This window comes from Rhipicephalus microplus, chromosome 4 (assembly GCF_043290135.1).
Source record: "Rhipicephalus microplus isolate Deutch F79 chromosome 4, USDA_Rmic, whole genome shotgun sequence".
Taxonomy (NCBI): Eukaryota; Metazoa; Arthropoda; class Arachnida; order Ixodida; family Ixodidae; genus Rhipicephalus; species Rhipicephalus microplus.
Window position 1 is genome coordinate 12,151,478 of NC_134703.1, and position 18,321 is coordinate 12,169,798.

Consider the following 18,321-nt stretch of genomic DNA (forward strand, 5'->3'; position numbering starts at 1 on the left):
CACTACAACATCTCGTGCAGAAAAGGATCGCAGTTTTCGCAAAGCCGCCGTGATTGCAGCGCTTTCTACCGTTGTGGACGAAACCACGCGATCCAGGCGGCCCGACCATGACACGCCCAGGCTGGGTATGCAGAAAGCCGCTGCGCAGCTATCCGTCTGTGTGCACACTGATCCGTCGGTATACACTTGTAGGTGGCCGCGGTACATGGTGCTCAAGTGGTCCCGCGCAAGAAATTTTGCTTCCGCGGCCGGAATGGTGCGCTTCGCTGGTAGATTGGGTACGCTGAAGTTGCACGCAACATCCACAAAAGACCATGGCGGGTCCATAGGGCGCCGTTTAGGCAGTTTCAAGCCTACATATTGAAATGTGTTTAGTGCCGCGTTGAAATGTGAGCCAGTTCTTGCTCTTAGCCGCCGGAGAAGCGCCGTGCCTGCGAAGGACTCGCCCAGTCTTGACAGCTGCGTCAATAAGGCCTGAGACGCCAGAAGGCGGAGCGGAAGAGACTCGGCTTCATTGGTGACCGTTCATCGAGAGCCTCACTTATATTACGGTCGCCAAGAACTCTGGAAGTAGATGGTGCAGCGGTAGCGAGTCGGCATGTCTCAACATGTCTCACTTTTGTACGTAACCACCAGTGGCACATACCCGAAATAGGTATAACATTTGACCCCCAAGGTTGTGCCGGTGAGAGATTTGTACTGTGCGTTGTTTAACAATAAAAATAGTGCTTAATGTACATGCCAATGGCTGCTAATGGGGAATGAGAGACAGGAGCATTCGGCTTTTAGTCAACGCGCACGCTGCAATCCCCATTAGCAGCCATTGGCATGTACATTGAGCACTATCGGACAAGAAAGGGTTGCTACATTATACTCGCTGGGCGTAACCTCCTTAGTTTTAGAAAGGTTTCGCGAGCGTTGAGCCGCAGGGCCATGAATATAATGAACTAGTATATACCATGAATGAATTCAAGGCGGTTAAAGGTGGGAAGCAGATACGAAGCGCAAGCCGTAAGAAATTAAAAACTGAATCCTCCTGTCTCTCATTTCACATTAGCAGCCACTGGCATGTACATTGAGCACTATCTGACAGGAAAAGGTTGCTACGTTATACTCGCTGGGCGTAACCTCATTGGTTTTAGAAAGGTTTAGCGAGCATTGGGCCGCAGGGCCATGAATATAATGAACTAGTATATACCATGAATGAATTCGAGGTGGTTAAAGGTGGGAAGCAGATACGAAGCGCAAGCCGTAAGAAATTAAAAGCTGAATCCCCCTGTGTCTCATTTCACATTAGCAGCCACTGGCATGCACATTCAACACTATCTGACAGGAGAAGGTTGCTACGTTATACTCGCTGGGCGTAACCTCCTTGGTTTTAGAAAGATTTAGCGAGCATTGGGCCGCAGTGCCATGAATACAGTGAACTAGTATATACCATAAACTCAAGGTGGTTGAAGGTGGGAAGTAGACCCGAAGCGCAAGCCGTAAGAAAGTGTGGGTGTGCCACCTCTTGTTTAGTCGTTGGAATGTCCACTGAATGGCGGTGCTTCTATATGGAGAATATATGATAAAAAGATGCGAGATGGTGGGACTTGGAGTGTTGAATAGATGGACGAACGGACACACAGACAGATGCATGGATGGACGTATGAACGGACGTAGGGGCGGATGCATGAACAAACGCAGGGACGGGCGCACGAACAGACGCATGGACGGTCACACAGACGGACGCACGGACGCACGGACGCACGAATGGTTCGCCCCACTCTCCATCATTCACTTCGTGGATATGCTGCCATTTTTTTAACTCCACTCACTCTGAACTGATTATTCAAGCTTCTTCAGCGTTGAATTTGTGAGGCAATAAGCTCTTCTAGTGAATACATGCCATTGTTACTTGAAAAAGTGTTTCAGGGCCCCTTTAACGCGTTTCGTTCGACAGGTGTCACGACGAAAACGAGCCCATTCGGCGATTTGTAGGCACATTTGGAAAGCCTCAAATTACGTCGAAAAATGCCGGGATAGTGCTGCCACCACCGCTAAAAACAGACAGGAACTTTCGAACAGCTATAGAAAGGGACAACTATGTCCATTTAGCTGAAAATATATATGCCTTTCCAGAGGCGTTGATAAAAGAAAGAGCAAGCGCTGGATAATGTGCTGCTATCTGTGAGGCATTGTGAGAGACTTCATGGCTTCCGAGGTGGCGAGCGTGCAGCGTGTATCTTAGAGGCCATGCGACTCTTGCTTTAGGTCAGAAACCTGTCGTACCATTCGCCTGCGCGCGCTGGTACGATCTACTGTGTGCGTGTGTTTGTATGTACACAGCATATTAATATTATTAAGTATACACTTCGTGGTTGAAGGGCACACTACGGACCGGATTTCGCTATCGCGTTCAACTCCTAAAGGCGAAGCTTAAAGGTCCCCCAATTCTTGAGGTCTACTGCCCGTTTCTGCGGGATGGTTTGGAATCGCTGGCTTAGCCGGGACAGAACAGATGAGAACAATGAGTGCGCGAACGCGTAGTTGTGTTCCACGGTGGTCGTCTGCTCGATGCGCTGACCGCGGGTACACTAACGCATGCGAAACGCCGGCACATTAGCCCCGCATCTTGTTGCAATTCAAGGGGAGAAAAAAAAAAGAACGCTCACACTTCCTTATTGCGTCGTAATCTTTATCTAGATATTTATTAATCTCTACAAGCAACATTTACATAAACTACGCATGTCGTGATAAATAATTTTCGCCATGTGACGTTCCACTAGTGGCAACGTCTGAGCATATAGTCGTCTACGTAGAGGACCAACCTCACAGCATTGCCGTGTACATAGGGCTGTTCATACGCGCACGTCATGCCCTCATTCTCTAGGCGCCCACCCTCAAAAAAGAGGAGGAGCAGCGTTTACCTTAAAATTTGACCCATTTCTGTGGCGCGTAGCGTTGCAAATTTTGGCAAATGTGATCATGAACGCCTCATCTACGAATAGCGCTTGTCAGCTCAAAATTGTCAAACCTGGTGAGTTGCCCTTTAGCGATATACTTGAAACAGAACAATATAGAACAGCTTCAAGCACAAATTCTTTACACTAGTCGGCGAAATTGACGTTACGGGCCTAGCTTTCCGTCGACAGAATTCGCATTCTATGGCGACACGAATCGCGAAGCTTCACTCGCTCGTCATGATTCACTTCGTGGAGATGCGTGGATTTTTCGCGTGATCACTTTCGGTCTTCCCCGAGACATCTTCGCACAACGCAGGTGTGGTGTACTTGCTGGGAGTAGTCTTGATTGTGGGCCAGACGTACGGGCTTCGACTGCGTCACGTGGTGGCGTCCGCCTTCTACCCCGACCGGGAGCGCGCCCGGGCTGCCTGGCTGCACGCGCACCTGCTCTCCCTGCGCACGGGCTGGCTGACCGGGGCGCGCAGGGCGCTCCGCTTGCGTTGGGAGGGCGGCAGGGCGCCCGGCCTGGTTGACTTGCTCCTCGCGCGGTGCGTCTACTTCGTTGGTTGACCTTTGAATGAAGTGCATGGCTTGCATAGACTGACCGCTTGTGGCTCATTCGGTTTGTATTGATTTGTCGTCTTCATTCGTACTTTGGCGGTAGCGGGAATTTGGTGTTTTTTGGCGAATTTCTACTGAGATAGAATCAGAAGTTTCTTGAAAACAAAAGTAATCGCGTTTGAGCAGGCAGCTTCCGGCACAACACGAGCTCCACTATATTTTTTTCTTAATTTTAAGTGAACGTCACTTCTTGCTTCATATGTTTTGCGCAATCCAGAAGCTGTTGAATGTGAACAGGACATTCAGAGACGAATGATGCTAGCTCAGGGAACTACTCTCCAAGCGGTTCCAGAGTGGGGCATTACTTTGTAGCAGTTTTTTGTTCCCAAACCATGCAGATTTCCTGTAGTCCGCAGAGGGTTGAACCTCGTGGGCATACGGAGAAAGAACTGCCTCTCTTGTGGAACTTCGGGCGCCATGGACGATGCGCAGGGATTCCGCCAGTGTGCGACACCGACCTGCAAGGGTGAGAGCTTTGCATGCCTCCTCGTCAGGAGTCAGAAAACTGGCTTCCTTCGGCGTGATCACGAGTGATGCGAAAACTCATTCGCGAGTTTTCGAATAGCGTACGCTAAGTTAGCGGGTGCTGCGGGCGTAACGTTCGCGTACGGGTGACATATGAGTTTTCCAATAGCGTTCATTCCCAGCAAACTCTGGTGCACATTTGAGTCGCCGCTAAGAGGCTTTGCAGGCCTTGAGGGCTGCAAGCTATTTCGGATTTTTACGGACAAAACGCAAACGCTAACAGTAGTTAGCGCTATAACGCATACGCAGTGGCAGCGACCACAAAAAAAAAATCACGGTTGCGCAAGCTCTTCGATACCTTTTTATTGTCAAGGTATGACATTAACACACAACGTTACTTTACAGCATACGATTCCTTACAATCTCTGCCGCTGAGATCGTTCAGCGTGCATGGGAATGAGGGGCAGTACACAGATTTGCCTAGTCTTCGTGCTTACGGGCTTGGAACGCACTTGTAGCTTTGTTTGTTGCTATGTTTTGGTTTTGACTCGAATAAAAGAACGGGTGGGTGTGAACTTCGTAAGTTGATTTCAATTGGCGGAAATTCAAGACAGCCAAGTTGGGCTGTCTTGAACTCGAAGGCTTAACTGCACTAAAACAAACAAGGACACAAAAAAAGGGCAAGTCCGGAGTCCAAGAAGTCAAGATAGCGAAGCGTGAATGACGTCTTGCGGCAAAGCCAACTGAGGCCACGCGGAGCCAAAGCGACTGGAAAGGTTGGACAAATTCCTGTATTATTAATCTCCGTGCTGGGCGAAGCGCCGTGAGTTGCAGCTAATATAAAAAAAAGCTTGACGAAATTGGTAAAAATTCGCCGCATCACTGGGTCGTCCCCTAATAATTTGGTAAAAGGCGTGCTGATCTCAGAAGGAAGGAAGTTTATTGACCAGGAGGCGCTGCTCTTTCGATCAGCCATTGCGCGCATTACTAAAGGTGGGCACTGCGAAACGTAGGCAGGGGGGCTTCTGCCAGTAACTTAATATGTGACTTTCATTTAACAAGCGTAGGCCATGTTCAGCCATCCGTACTGTTGAGCGCATTCATTTCACATGCCTGCGTTTTCACCTCTGTATAGTCCTTTTTTTTGCCATTCTTTCCTACACATCACATGATATATTTTTCCTCATTCGCGTCGTGACGTTGAAACGCAGAAATTAACAAACATAATCGACCACATAGCAACGATTGGGGAAAAAAGTAAAGCAAGCAAACGAAGGAGTGAAAATGGCCGCATAACGCAGAAAGCCACTACAGCCTCCTATATAGGAGGAATACAAACAAACATGCTTTGATGGGTTTGCCTTCGCCTAAATATCCCTCGCTTGCCGTTCTCGCGGCTACTGTAAGTCGGCACCTGCACTTCTGCTTGTCACTTTTTTTTTGCAGAAACTGTGAACAAACGACTTATTGATGTGGAAACGAGCCCAGCTGTTTTCACTGTTTGGAATAAAGAGATTGCTTTTGTGTCCACCGTGAGGGTACACATGAGGAATAGGGCAGAAACGTTTGGGCCCTAAGGAGGGCCTGTAGAGCAGTGCGACATTGGTTAGCGAAGGGTGCACTGCCGTGGGGGCCGTTCTTCACAGGCGTGACCCCCAGAAAAGGCAGGGCCGAAGCTGTGACGTCAGCTTTTGTAATCGCGTGCAACAGCCCAGAAAGGAGGGGATCACCCTCTCCGTTAAAAAAGTTCACACAACCGAAGCGAAGTATCGGAAGTTAACGTGGGGAAACCCAAGTGAGATTTTTTATTCTAATATATATAAATATATATTCTTGGTCAAAGAAGGTATTTTTCATCCAGATAGACAGAGAATAGTATAGTTGCGTCATATGAAACACCAAGGTTGACAGCGTAAATTGGCGAGCAAGCGGCGGGTCAAGACAATCTGGCAACATTCGTAAGGAGGCTCGTGCTCGATCGCAGCATCGCATATACATGGCTACATGCTGGTTTATTGCATTTCAGGCAATGTCAGTCGCACAGTGTCAGACGCAAAATGGCAAAAAAGTGGCCATTGGCCGTAAGCCACACAGACCACTCGCTCTTTAGGCAGCCACTGCGGCATTGAATTTTTTGTGTCGACCGTAACTTTTTCTTTAGGGGAGCTTTACGCAACAGCAGGTTTATAAAATAAAATAAAAAAATAAAATAAAATAAAAATAAAAATAAATAAAAAATAAAAATAAATAAAAAATAAAATTAAATAAAAAGCGCTTTGATATTTTAAAAATTGTTTCCAGATGAACAGATATTTTGAGATGCCTATCGCGAACGATATAGGCTTCTTCTTGCCAATGTTGACTATAAATTCAAATTCTTGCCACTTGCTTCGGATGTACGCAAGGGTGCACAATACAGGTGCCGGACTAACGGATTACACTGCAACTTGACACCGGCGAACGGCGTGCAGTAATTCAGATATATGGGTCGCAGTGGCACGGTAATACGCGTGATTTGATGAAACAATTATGGTTTCCCTCCTCTGTCATTATTTGTTGTAACTGCAGCTTTTTCTGTACGCTTTTTTGTATAGTTGCACGTTAAATCTGATACGACCTTTTTTCACTGAGGTAATGGGCCATTCCTTTAAATAACTGCTTCATTCATTGACACGGGTTTGTTAACCACTGTCGCGCAGCTGTCTACTGCGTGGAATGCTTCGACGAACTCGAGAACGTCTGCACGGTGTGCTTGAACCCGGCCGAATACGGGGACCTGTTCGACGTCAGCGAAGAAATGTGAGCGCCCTCTCACTGTCTCCGCTCCGCTGTGTTCTATTTCGAACACGTACCTCACCTTAGCGTAGTTGCAAATGTGGCTAGAAATAACTAAAAATCCACCAGAATACAGTTTGCAATGTCTCCCATGGTACTGCAATTTGCATTGAACGAATGTATACGGCGAAACATATAGTAGCCGCACACGCAATGCGTCACTTATGAAGAGTTTACGACTGGCTGACTCCTTTTGCGCTTCGCTATATAGATTATTTTAAGTTGTACACATGGCCGCGGCCATTCCGGGTGGCTAAACGATTGTTCTGTTATTTTGTTCGTTGTAGCTTGAAATTAAGAAACTCGTGAAACTTCGAAAGCACCCGCCCAATCGTGTACATGCGTATACGTCTACACTATACCCGTCCGTTCAGTTGTAAATGAAAAAAAAAAAACTCAAAGATAACAGTTCAGTAATCGACACCGAAAGTCGTTCTTAAAATAGTCTAGAAACACACTGTTGAGTAACTGCGTCGAAGCACGCGCGTGGGGGAGTTTTTTTGCACAGAAAAGCAATATTGTCCGAACATGCATGGTGTGGATTGAATTTTCGCTTCGCATAGAAATAATTTTCGAATACTGGTTTCCTTTGTTAAAGGAGCGGAGAAGGGTGCACATTAATGTGGCAGATTCCCAGTCGTTCAGCCCGGACGGGGAGGGGGGCTGTCTACAAGGTTGTTGTGAAAATGGTCATGTACGAAAAAAACTGACAGACAAACTAACTTACTGTTAGCTTGATGATGGCCGATCGCTCTCACGTTCCTCTAATCACGTTAATGTTCTACGAGGAGTTGCTGAAAGGAAGCGAGATACGGATATTTAACTGTACGTTGAAAGTTTTCCCCCTCTCGGTCATATGCCTCTGCTTCAGTGATTAGAGGAAAACGTTTGTTTTTAGGAAAGTAGTAAGCTATCCCAGTAATTCATTATCTAAGGTTTAATTAGCGTGAGCTCTTCGCGTCGTATCGCACGAAGAGTCCTCTGTGTCACTCGGGGAGCATTCTTTCGGCTGTCTTCGAGAGTGTGTCCATTGGCAATGAGTACAGGCGCTGTCATATACAGCTAATGGATGTGGCAGGTTGTTTGTAAGTACGTGTTTTAGAAAGTGTCGCCCTAGTACAGTGCCTCGAAGGGTTGCTCCTGTGACACATTCTTTACGATTTCCGTCCGAGTGAACTCGCTTAGTTCTCGATATGTAAGTACGCCATCGGAAAGCGAGCAGTGTTTAAAGAGTCAGGGTGCTTATCCAGTCGAACCATCTTGAGGCATTATTCCGAAGCTTAATCTGCACGAAGCGTCCTCAGATGTGCTTTGTTGTGTTCAAGCGTTGCTCCCTTGATAGTACCTGCCATTCTCCTTCACATTTCGCTTGACAATATATGATCTATTTAGTCATTCAATAGATCACGACAAGGGCATTGGTTTTCACTTTAAGGCTGCATGACTTGCAATTCCTGCTAAAAATGTCGTTTGACTTGAACATCAAAAGCGCTCTCGCGTTAAGTGCAGAAACTTTCAAAGCTTGTGTGAGCAGAGATAGAACGTTTGAACTATGAATAATTATGTAGCCTGTAATAGATGAGTATAAATGCTCCTGAAGTGTTGTTAAATAAAGTTTTTATAAATTGAAGTTCTTATCTTTCGAGGACCTTTTTGGCCCTTCTGACTTAGGCTTACGTTATTTTTGGAGCTGCAGCGATGTTATGATAGCAACGGGAGGGATTCGAGGCAGTACCTTCCCAAGAAGTACCTCTCTTTCTTCACTTTTTCTTCTGCGTGTGGTACTGCACTGAGCAAAAGGAAAACAGGAGAGAAAATTTCAGTATCTCTTCGTGATGCGGATTTCAAGACGTGTCTTTCAGCATGTTACGAAACTCAATAAAAAAATAAACTCATTGAACTCGCCTTCTGAAGTACGTTTTCAAGTGGGCGTACGAAACAAAAGCACTTGATGTAATGGGCACTGTCTTGCATTAGTGTGCTGCTTTCGCTCAAATATCGAATGTCTGGTTACGCACTACGCTCGGTAGATAAAAAACACTGTGAATATAGTAAGCAGGTGATGATCTTCAGCAGAAGTGAGGTCGTCGTCGAGCCAGAGAAGAAGGCTTGGGATGCGTGGAAAACGTGGTTCCGCATATACTCACGTGTACCACCTGCCTGTCATCGCCGACCTATCCCTGACGGTTAGATGAGGTGGCTCGGCCGTTACCATGAATTAAGTCGCTGTTACAAAATGAAGACTTGCAAACGAAGTCACTTACTTAGGTTGCACATTGACGAATGAAGTGGCAAGGCATACTGGTAATATTTTCTCTTCACGTACCCTACACTGCTCGTTGATGACGGTGGTTTAATTGTAGCCCGCATTATTGTTGAAAGCAAGACGGTATGGTTTGGCATTTCAGGAAGCACTGCGTGTTTTACATACGCAGAAATTCGACATGGAAAAGCTAAAGCTCAGGTATTTGTTGTTTACAAAGGAAGGTATTCATCGATATTTGTAGGAACGAACATGCTTGTTAAATGGGGTACAGTTTAGGTGTTATACGTGATGCGAGAGCTGCCGCCATTGATTCGCCGATTTTTTCGCCAGTTGTTCCTCTGTTGCTAGAAACGCAGGTCCCCCTTATATTCGAGAAAGTACAGCAATCCAGATGCCATCACGCCAACGCTTTTCTCCGGAAAGTTGAGAGACCGTGGGTGATGAACTGGGCCCCATTTTAGAACTGTCATTATGCAAATGTGACGAGCGAATCATAGTGCAGCCACTGTAAAAGAAGGGATGCCCCATCGCTCGATGCCACTTAAAGGTGTTGTTATTTTACATCACCACCTTCGAGGTTAAATAAACCACGACATAACGGCTTTCGCGGGACGCAGTAATTGTTGGGCGAGTCAGTCCATTCTTACGGAAGCTTTTTATGTGGAATAAAGACAAGATACGGGCAAACGCGGTACTTAGTTGTGCCCTACGTGCCATCGAACATTTTAGAATGAAATTCAGGCTTGCTGCGTAAGCGGAAAGAGAGAGCAGGAAGAGAGAAAAAGCATGACACACTGAAGTCTTGTTGCAACAAATTCCTGAATGGCATGTTTGAAAGAATAATCAGAAGAAAAAAAATGTTTTTTTCTCGTATTCGTAAATTACTGTTTCAGAATACAAAAATCACCGCTCTCACCGCGTCAAGATGCTTGGCAATAGAGAAAACGCTCGAAAGTAAAATGCGGGTGGTGACGCCACCTCGATGTTCTTGCACCATCTGCCATGACGCCCTATATTTTCACGGAGTTTCCTATGACCTGCAAAGTTCCTAATCGGTGAAAATTGCCCTCTGATCAGGCACAACACTACGTTCAGCATACCACATTTCAGAAAATTTGGTTTGGCGAATATTGCCAAAGCATGAAAAAAGCACGTGAAATCCAGGATGTCAGACGCGAAAATTTCGGTGTGAAATTTCAAAGTGTGGTTATCATCTTAGTTTTTTTCCTACATCACTGAAACATGATGGTAGAGTTAACGACATTAGTTTTCAGAGTAAAATGCATAAATCTCAGCTAATTCGTTGTTTCACTTGAGTGTCCATTTGAAAGTTCTCTATATTCCTGAGATGTTTTTACGATTTCCTGATTCCGCCCCCACCACATGTTAGCATCCTCAACTTTTCAGGGACTCGAGTGAAGAGGAGAATGACGAAGGTGACTCGAGCGAGTCAGGCGACTTCGAGACGATTCGGGACTTTCTGCGACGGCAACTTTCCGCTGCTCACGCAGATGAAAACGCTTCGAATGCGAGAACAGCGAGGCCGTTGCAATTCTCGAACGTGTGACGATAGGTGCTGGAGCATGTATACACGTGAATAAACCAAGCAGAAGTGCCGAGTGCTTTGGAAGGCTGTCGTCGTCGCTTGTCGTAACAGAGGTCTTCTTCTTCGAGCGCACTGATGATCACATGAAGTGTGCACACTATGGTATAGAAGACCGAAGAACATAAACTTTACTTGCCGAATCAAGACGATTCGAGTCCGGTGTTCTATTTAGTGGGCCTGTGCACCCACCGCGGATGCGGTTCCAAGACCCTGTCTCGAAGCGGCTTCTTCGACACGCTGGACGACCGAGAGTTGTGTCGTCAGGTTCGAGATGAGCAGTGCTGCCTTCCAGCGCGAGCGGAGGCTGGCGGAGGAAGAGTGAGATGAATCAGCACTGTTGAAATTGTGTATTAGACCCTGACACTCCCACAGCATGTGACTAAGGGTGGTAAACTCGCCACATGATGTTCATCTGTTTGTAGTGTAAATGTCTGGATACATGGCGTGTATGAGTCTGGGGTTTCTGTATGAATCTGTTTGTAATTGTCTGAAGTGTACCGCTTGCGTTCTTTTTGGTGTTTCGGGGAGGGGGGGGGGGGGGGTATATGCGCCTGTGTAACTGATAGTGTGTGGTGGTATCTTGAAACCAAGTCATACGATATTCCCACACGCATACGTTTGCAGTTTCCCGTGGGGGCTCATCGTCCACCGGCGATGCTCTTTGAGTGAGGCCTCGAGCATCGCGGTGAGCCACTTCGATGGGGATGCTCAGTCCGGTGTGTGCCGGGATTCGTCGCAGGTATCTTTGGTTATTGAAGTCGACCTCTCCTGGATGTATGGGATGTCGCTGGAGCATGTGAATTGCCTCTTGCGAGATGCGCCCGTTGGCAAAATTGCGAATTGCTGTTTGCGAATCGCTAATTATCTACGTTGCATTGGTCTGTGTCAGGGTCCGTGCTATAGCCGCATCCTCTGCCACTTCGGCATGTGCTGTGTTCACAGTGAGGCTCGCGATGTATTTGCCACGATGGCTGGTAACTACCACCACGAAACTTTTTTTGTTGTATAACATGCAGCATCAGTGCAAACCACTTCCTTATCGTTGGAGTAGTTTTGCGTAATGCGCTGTGCCCTGGCTTTGCGCCTTCCTGTATGGTGTTGGGGGTGCATGTTGTGAGGCAATGGAGGCCCGTATACTTGATCGCGTACAAGTCTTGGAATTTCGACCTTGATTCCGTGCTGCGTGTGGTGTGTGATGCCTATTTTTTCAAGCAGGTGTCAGCCCGGGCGTGTGTTGGATAGTCGCTCGAGCTGGAAAACTTGTTGCGCCTCCAAGAATTCCTCGAGGGTGTTATGCAACCCTAGCTCTAGGAGTTTGCTGGTACTAACACCGGGCGCAAGTCCCAACGTGAACTTGTGCGTCTTGCGTATCAGGGCGTTCAGCTTGTCTTTTTTCGCAACTGTCTGTTTGTGAAACGCTGCCGTGTACGCTACTCATGAAATGACAAAGACTGTCATGAGTCGTATGACGCTGCCTTCGCGCATGTCCGCATGTTTGTTCGTGAAGCGTCGGATGAGTTGCATTGTACTGGTGGCTTTGGCCATTATCTTGCGTACTGCTTGATCATTTCCACCGTTCTGCTCAATAATCAACACCAGTACCCGGATCTTCTTTATCATCAGGATCGATGAGCCGTTTGGTGCTGTTACTTTGATTTCTTGTTTTTCTGAAGGGATCTAGTCTTTAGGCGGGCGTCTCTTTTTGACCGGTCTATATAGCAGTAATTCAGATTTTTCGACGTAGCAGGTGAGTCCTGTGCCTACGAGGTAGTGTTCCACTTATTCTATGGCCACCTGTAAGCGATTCTCTATCTCTCAGTTACTGCCAGTTGTCCTCCAAATCGTAATACCATCCACCTATAGCGTGTAGTGCAGTCCATCAATTTGATGTAATCGCTCGGGTAACCCCAGTAGGACGAGGTTGAAGAGCATCGGCGAGATCACCGAGCCCTGCGGTGTACCCAAGCTTCCAATGTTGATTTGATTTGATTCTAGTTGACCCACTCGCATGCGTGCGGTTATTCCCGTGAGGAAGTCTCGGACGTATTTGTACACTCGCATACCGAGGTTCAATCTGTCTATTTGTCGCAATATGGCGTCGTGACGAACGTTATCGAAGGCCTTCTTTAGGTCCAGGCCAAGGATGGCTCTCGTTGAGCACCCAGGATTTTCTATGATTTTATGTTTTAGTTGCAGAAGAGGATCCTGTGTGGAGAGATGTCTTCTGAACCCAATCATTGTGTGTGGTAATAGGTTGTTGTCCTCGAGGTAATCTGTTAGTCTATTGAGGAACGCATGCTCCATCAGTTTACCTACACATGATGTTAGGGAGATAGGGCGCAGGTTCTGAAGCTGCAATTTCTTGCCGGGTTTCGGTATAAGTATGATCTGCGCTTCTTTCCATGGCTGGGGTAACTTTCCACGCACCCAACACTCGTTAATATAATCTTTGAGTTTCTCTAGCGATCTGTGATCGAGGTTGCGCAGTGCCCTGTTCGATATTCAATCTAGGCTTGGGGCTGACTTGGTACTGAGTTTGACGAGGGCCGCCTCGATTTCGGAAATTGAGAATTCTGCGTCTAGGATGGCGTCGCCTTCTCCCCTGTCGTCCGGATGTACTTGCGGGGGCGTTTGGGATATGTAATGGAGTTCCGCTTCCCGTAGGAAATATTGTTCCGTTCCCCAGTAAGCGTGTATGATTTTGCATATGCCTCGCCTCTGTGAGGTCTTGGTGTTCGCGGGATCTATGAGGTACCGCAGTATCTGCCATGTGCGACTCGTAGTGAGCTGACCATCCACCTGCACGCATTTCTCTTCCCAATGCTGTTGTTGCAGGTCAAGTGCGTGCTTTTCTATGTCTTTGTTGAGCTGCGCTATTCATTTTCGCAGTCTCCTATTATGTCGTTGTCGTTTCCAACGGCGATGAAGTTGGGTCTTAGCTTGCCACATGTGCAGTAACCGGGTGTCTATTCTATCAAACCCAGCTGTTGACGGCATCATTTGCGTCACCCTCTCGATTTCACGCCGAAGTTGCTCGGTTCATTGCTCAATGTCTTTGATGTCTTCAATCTGTTGCTTGTCTCGATTTTTTCGTAGTAGTTCCTAATTGGTGATCTTCATTTGGCGACCGGCATTGTGTTCCTGTGGGCCGCCTTCTGCTTCTATGAGATAATGTAATGGTCACTGCCCAAGTCTTGCAAGGTGTTTCTCCAAGTCACCTTTCGTGTATTGCACGTAAAGGTAAGGTCCGGCGTGGTGTCAGTGCTGACGCTGTTGCCCTGCCTAGTTGGTGCCGCTGGGTCAGTGACCAGCTCGAGGCCGGCGAGTTGCACCGTTTTCCACAAATGCCTGCCTTTCGGCTGATCGTGTTTGTAAGCCCACGCCATATGCACCGCGTTGAAGTCGCCTCCAATGAAGAGATGTTGCCCCTGGGCGATATCGAGTGCTCGCTTGAAGAGGACGTGAAAGCGGTGTTTGCGGCATCTCGTACTGCTATAGACGTTGAGTACGAAGATGCTGTCGGGCGTCTTACGCGGTGGAATTAGCTCTACGAGGACGTTTTCAATATCCTTGACATGGGTGTCGTGTTCGATGACCGTGAGCTCTCGCTTGACCAGTGTGGTGACGTTTGGATTTTCCTCCTTGCCTGTTATAGACTGGTACCCTGAAAGTTTGGCGGGGCCGTTTGTTTCCTGCAGTATGATGACGTCTGGGCGTTCGAGGATCGTTTTCAGGTATTGTTGTAGGTGCGCTCGTTTGTTTTTGTAACTTCTGCAGTTCCACTGCCATATTGTATGTTTTTGTTTCGAAGGATGTCTTGCCATGGTTATGTGGTACTACATGTGTGGCGCCGCTTCGCTATGCGACGTCACCAGCGCGCTGTTGGCAGCTTCTAATCTGGACAGTCTGAGATAAATGCTCTCCATGCTCTGTTGAATTGTACGCGTCATAGTCGCGGTGATAGTTTCCTCAAGACTGCTCACGCGAGCCTCGAGTGCTTTCACTCGGATGTCGCCTGTTGCTGCGCGCGTACGCTTGGAACGTGCTGACCTTTTAAGGGAGATAGCCGGCCCGCGTTTAGTATCAGGGCCTTCGACCTCCCCGTTCTCTACGAGTTCTTCTTGTGTTTCCTGCATTGCCTGTTGATCAGTCTCGCTGTGAGCGGCAGACTGGAGCTTTTGTATGAGTTCGTCTTTTGTGTGAATCTGTGCCTGCATGCATTCCATTTGCTTTTGCATAGTTTGTATCGTCTGTGTTAACTGAGCTATCTCCGCCTCTATCTTAGCGTGTGTTTTGCCGCCAGCCTCCGCGTTTGCTGCGCGTTTTCCTTTGACCGTGTTGCGTCCCGCTGCCAGTGACGTCTTCGAGACGAGCGTGATGTCGCCGCCACTCAGTTCCGCGAACGCAGCGACTGTTGAGGCTGACCATTGTGTCGCGGGACGGTGCGCTGGCGCCACGGCTGGGCCCTGCGGAATGCGGCGGCGGTTTCGGGGAACGAAAGATTCGTCGCTGCTTCTTGGAGTGGATGGGTCCACCCGGAACAACTGAGCATAGAGCTGAGGGGAAGTCGGGCTCCGGGTGGACGATTCACCCCCTTGATCCCCCCCTCTTACTGCGGGCCGCCCCTGCCTTTCGTGAAGTGGACTGATGTACCGAGATAGAGGGAGAGGGGCGGCAACGAGAGGGATAAAAAGGACGGAGGAGACGGCGGGCGCGAGAAGGGGGAACAACGATGACCAGTTAACTTTTCTTTGAATGCAAATAAATCCCTTTTTTTTCAAGTTTCCTAAATGGACGTCCTGCTTTCATGACCTGCCTGATCTTGGTCATCCCACCCAATCTACCCCGACGACGCTACAAACTGGATGGCAGCGGTGGAATCAAGAAAAGGCATGCAGAAAACTGCGGACGGAAGATCGACTTCTGTGGATCCGGGATCAGCAGAACGAGACTTCGTGGCTCCGGGAGGCACAACCGTCGCAGTAACGGCATGAAGTTTTGGACGACTCCAGGAAACTAAGGACGAGCAGCAGAAGGCAGACCAGACGATCTGGGATCGGCGGTCCTGTGAACGTGGCTCTGGGAGACACGTCCTTCGCCAGCTCGAGGTTGGAAGTAGCTGCGGACGGAAGATCGACTTCTGCGGATCCGGGATCGGCAGAGCGAGACTTCGTGGCTCCGGGAGGAACAACCGTCGCAGTAACGACTACCGGAAACTAAGGACGAGCAGCAGAAGGCAGACCCGACGATCTGGGATCGGCGGACCTGGGAACGTGGCTCCGGGAGACACGACCTTCGGCAGCTCGAGGTTAGGTGAGTGCTTGAGCGATCACGTTTTGCCGGACGATAAGAACAGGGTTCTATCGGGCAATTGGCTCTGAAGGGCCGCCACAAGTGTGCGGTGAATATTGCAGAAGTATTGGTTGGCTCTTGTGAAGATATGGATATCGGAGTGTTAAAGAAAGAAGAGCTGTTGCTGTTAGCAGCAGAGCTCAGCTTGGATATCAATAGCAGGTTAAGGAAGCCCGAAATTCGCAGTGCGATAATCGAAGTGGGGTTCGAGGAGGACGAGCTCAGCGAGGCCTGGGAAAAGATATGTGAGGAGAAGAAACAAAGGGAGGAAGAAAAGAGGGAAAGAGCGGAAGAGAAGGAAAGGCAGGAAAGGAGAGAACAAAGACAGGCCGAAATTGAGCTCGAGAGAATAAAGCTAGAGCAGGCGAGATTAGCACGCAATGCAGATGCGGCGCCGCCGCATACTGAGAACCTGAAGATGACGAGTTTGCTTCAGCCGTACAAAACAGGCGAGGACATTGGTCTCTACCTGATTAATTTTGAACGGATCTGTGAGAAACATTCATTTCACCAGGACACATGGCCAGAGCGGTTGCTTGCGTTGTTACCGGGTGAGGCCTCGCAGGTCGTGGCCAGACTGAGCGCAGCCGAGGCAGGCGTATACAGTTCAGTGAAGTCGACATTACTCGCAAAATACAGGCTCTCCACAGAGGAATTTCGGAGGAGATTTAGACGGGAAAGAAAGAAGCCTGGGGAAAGCTTTGTTGAGTTTGCGTGTAGCCTGAGTGATAATTTTTCAGAGTGGGTGAAAGGAGCAGGTGCGGATAACTTAAGTAAACTGAGGGATCTAATTTGTTTGGAGCAGTTTTATGACACCCTGCCGGATAACGTGCGCCTGTGGGTCAAGGATAGGCAGGAAGGTGTGTCTGTTAGGAGGGCAGCACAGCTTGCCGACGAGTACGTGGCCAGTCGAGGCTTCAGGACACCGATCAACAGCGCACATCACTATCAAAGGCCTGCACCACGGCCCCAAGCTTACACTCGAGGACCGCAAAGCGCAACAAAAGAGCGAGAGGAAACTAATCAAAATTCGGCGCGTGCTGAAGGCAAGCCGAAAGAGCAGGAAAAGAACAGAAAGGAGGTCAGAAATCATTTAGAAGAGTTAGAGTCGCGAGCTAAGGCGCTATGTTTCAAGTGCAACGAAACAGGTCACTTTGCCCGAAACTGCTCAAAAGGTAGGCCAGTGTTTGCTTGCGTAAGCGATCACCCGAGTAACCTAGATCTTTTGAAACCTTACACGACAGATTTAATGGTTAATGACAAAAGGTGTAGGGTACTCAGAGACTCCGCGGCCACTATGGACGTAGTCCATCCGAACTACGTAAAAAGTGAAGACTACTTATCCGAATGCGCGTGGATAAGACAGGCCGTCAGCGAAGATTCAGTGTGTTTACCTATGGCAAAGGTACACATTCGGGGTCCTTTTGGAGCGATCGAGACAGTAGCAGCAGTCTCCCGTGGGCTACCAGAGGGCTACCCGTACCTTTTCTCGAACAGCTCGGAGTCACTACTCAACGACAGGGGGTGCACTTTTGCTGATGCCCAGGTCATGGCTTTGACGAGATCGAAAGCACGCGTATTGGCTCAGCAGCTGCGTTACGGGGAAGGGGAAGGTGCCAAAGCGAAAGAGTTAACAACTGAATCCGAAGAAGTTAAGCCCGACGAGGCACTTATCCCTATTCCTCCGACCGAAAATCCGGAAAAGGGTCAGATTAAGAAGCCGATAATTGAGAAAAGAAAGAAACCTTCGAAAGGAAAAGATCATAGTTTGCAGGGGTCCGTGTTGGCCCCAATCTCGCACAGCTACGAGCGCATGCTAGGGGTTGACAGGGAAGCGTTACGGCTGTCTCAGAAAACTGACCCTAGTATAGCGGTTATGAACAACGGAAACAGTGAAGGTGTTTCGTCAAGAAACATCTCTTTCGAAGTGAGGAACGGTATCCTATATCGTAAATACCGAGATAGGCGAGGGCAGTGCTACGATCAATTGGTGGTGCCATCACCATACCGCAGGGACCTACTCAGTCTTTGTCACGATCACTCATGGGCAGGACACCTGGGCATAAATAAAACCAAGAAAAGATTGCTACAGGAATTTTATTGGCCGGGGTGTTTCAGGGACGTGCAGAATTTCGTGAAGACTTGTGACGCTTGCCAGAGAGCCGGTAGGTCTAACGACAAATGGAAGGCCCCGATGGTAAAAGTGCCCATTATTTCTGAGCCCTTCC

The 18,321-nt window shown here is 48.3% G+C and overlaps 1 protein-coding gene across 1 annotated transcript in view; it reads left to right on the forward strand.

Annotated features, from left to right (window-relative positions):
• Positions 1-6,837, forward strand: part of LOC119171529 (DC-STAMP domain-containing protein 2) — a 134,518-nt gene extending 127,681 nt beyond the window's left edge. The window contains exons 11-13 of the mRNA XM_075892053.1: positions 3,265-3,496; positions 3,908-4,035; positions 6,734-6,837. Coding sequence (XP_075748168.1) covers positions 3,265-3,496; positions 3,908-4,035; positions 6,734-6,837 — 464 coding nt within the window. The remainder of the gene's footprint in view (positions 1-3,264; positions 3,497-3,907; positions 4,036-6,733) is intronic.
• Positions 6,838-18,321: the final 11,484 nt, after the last annotated feature.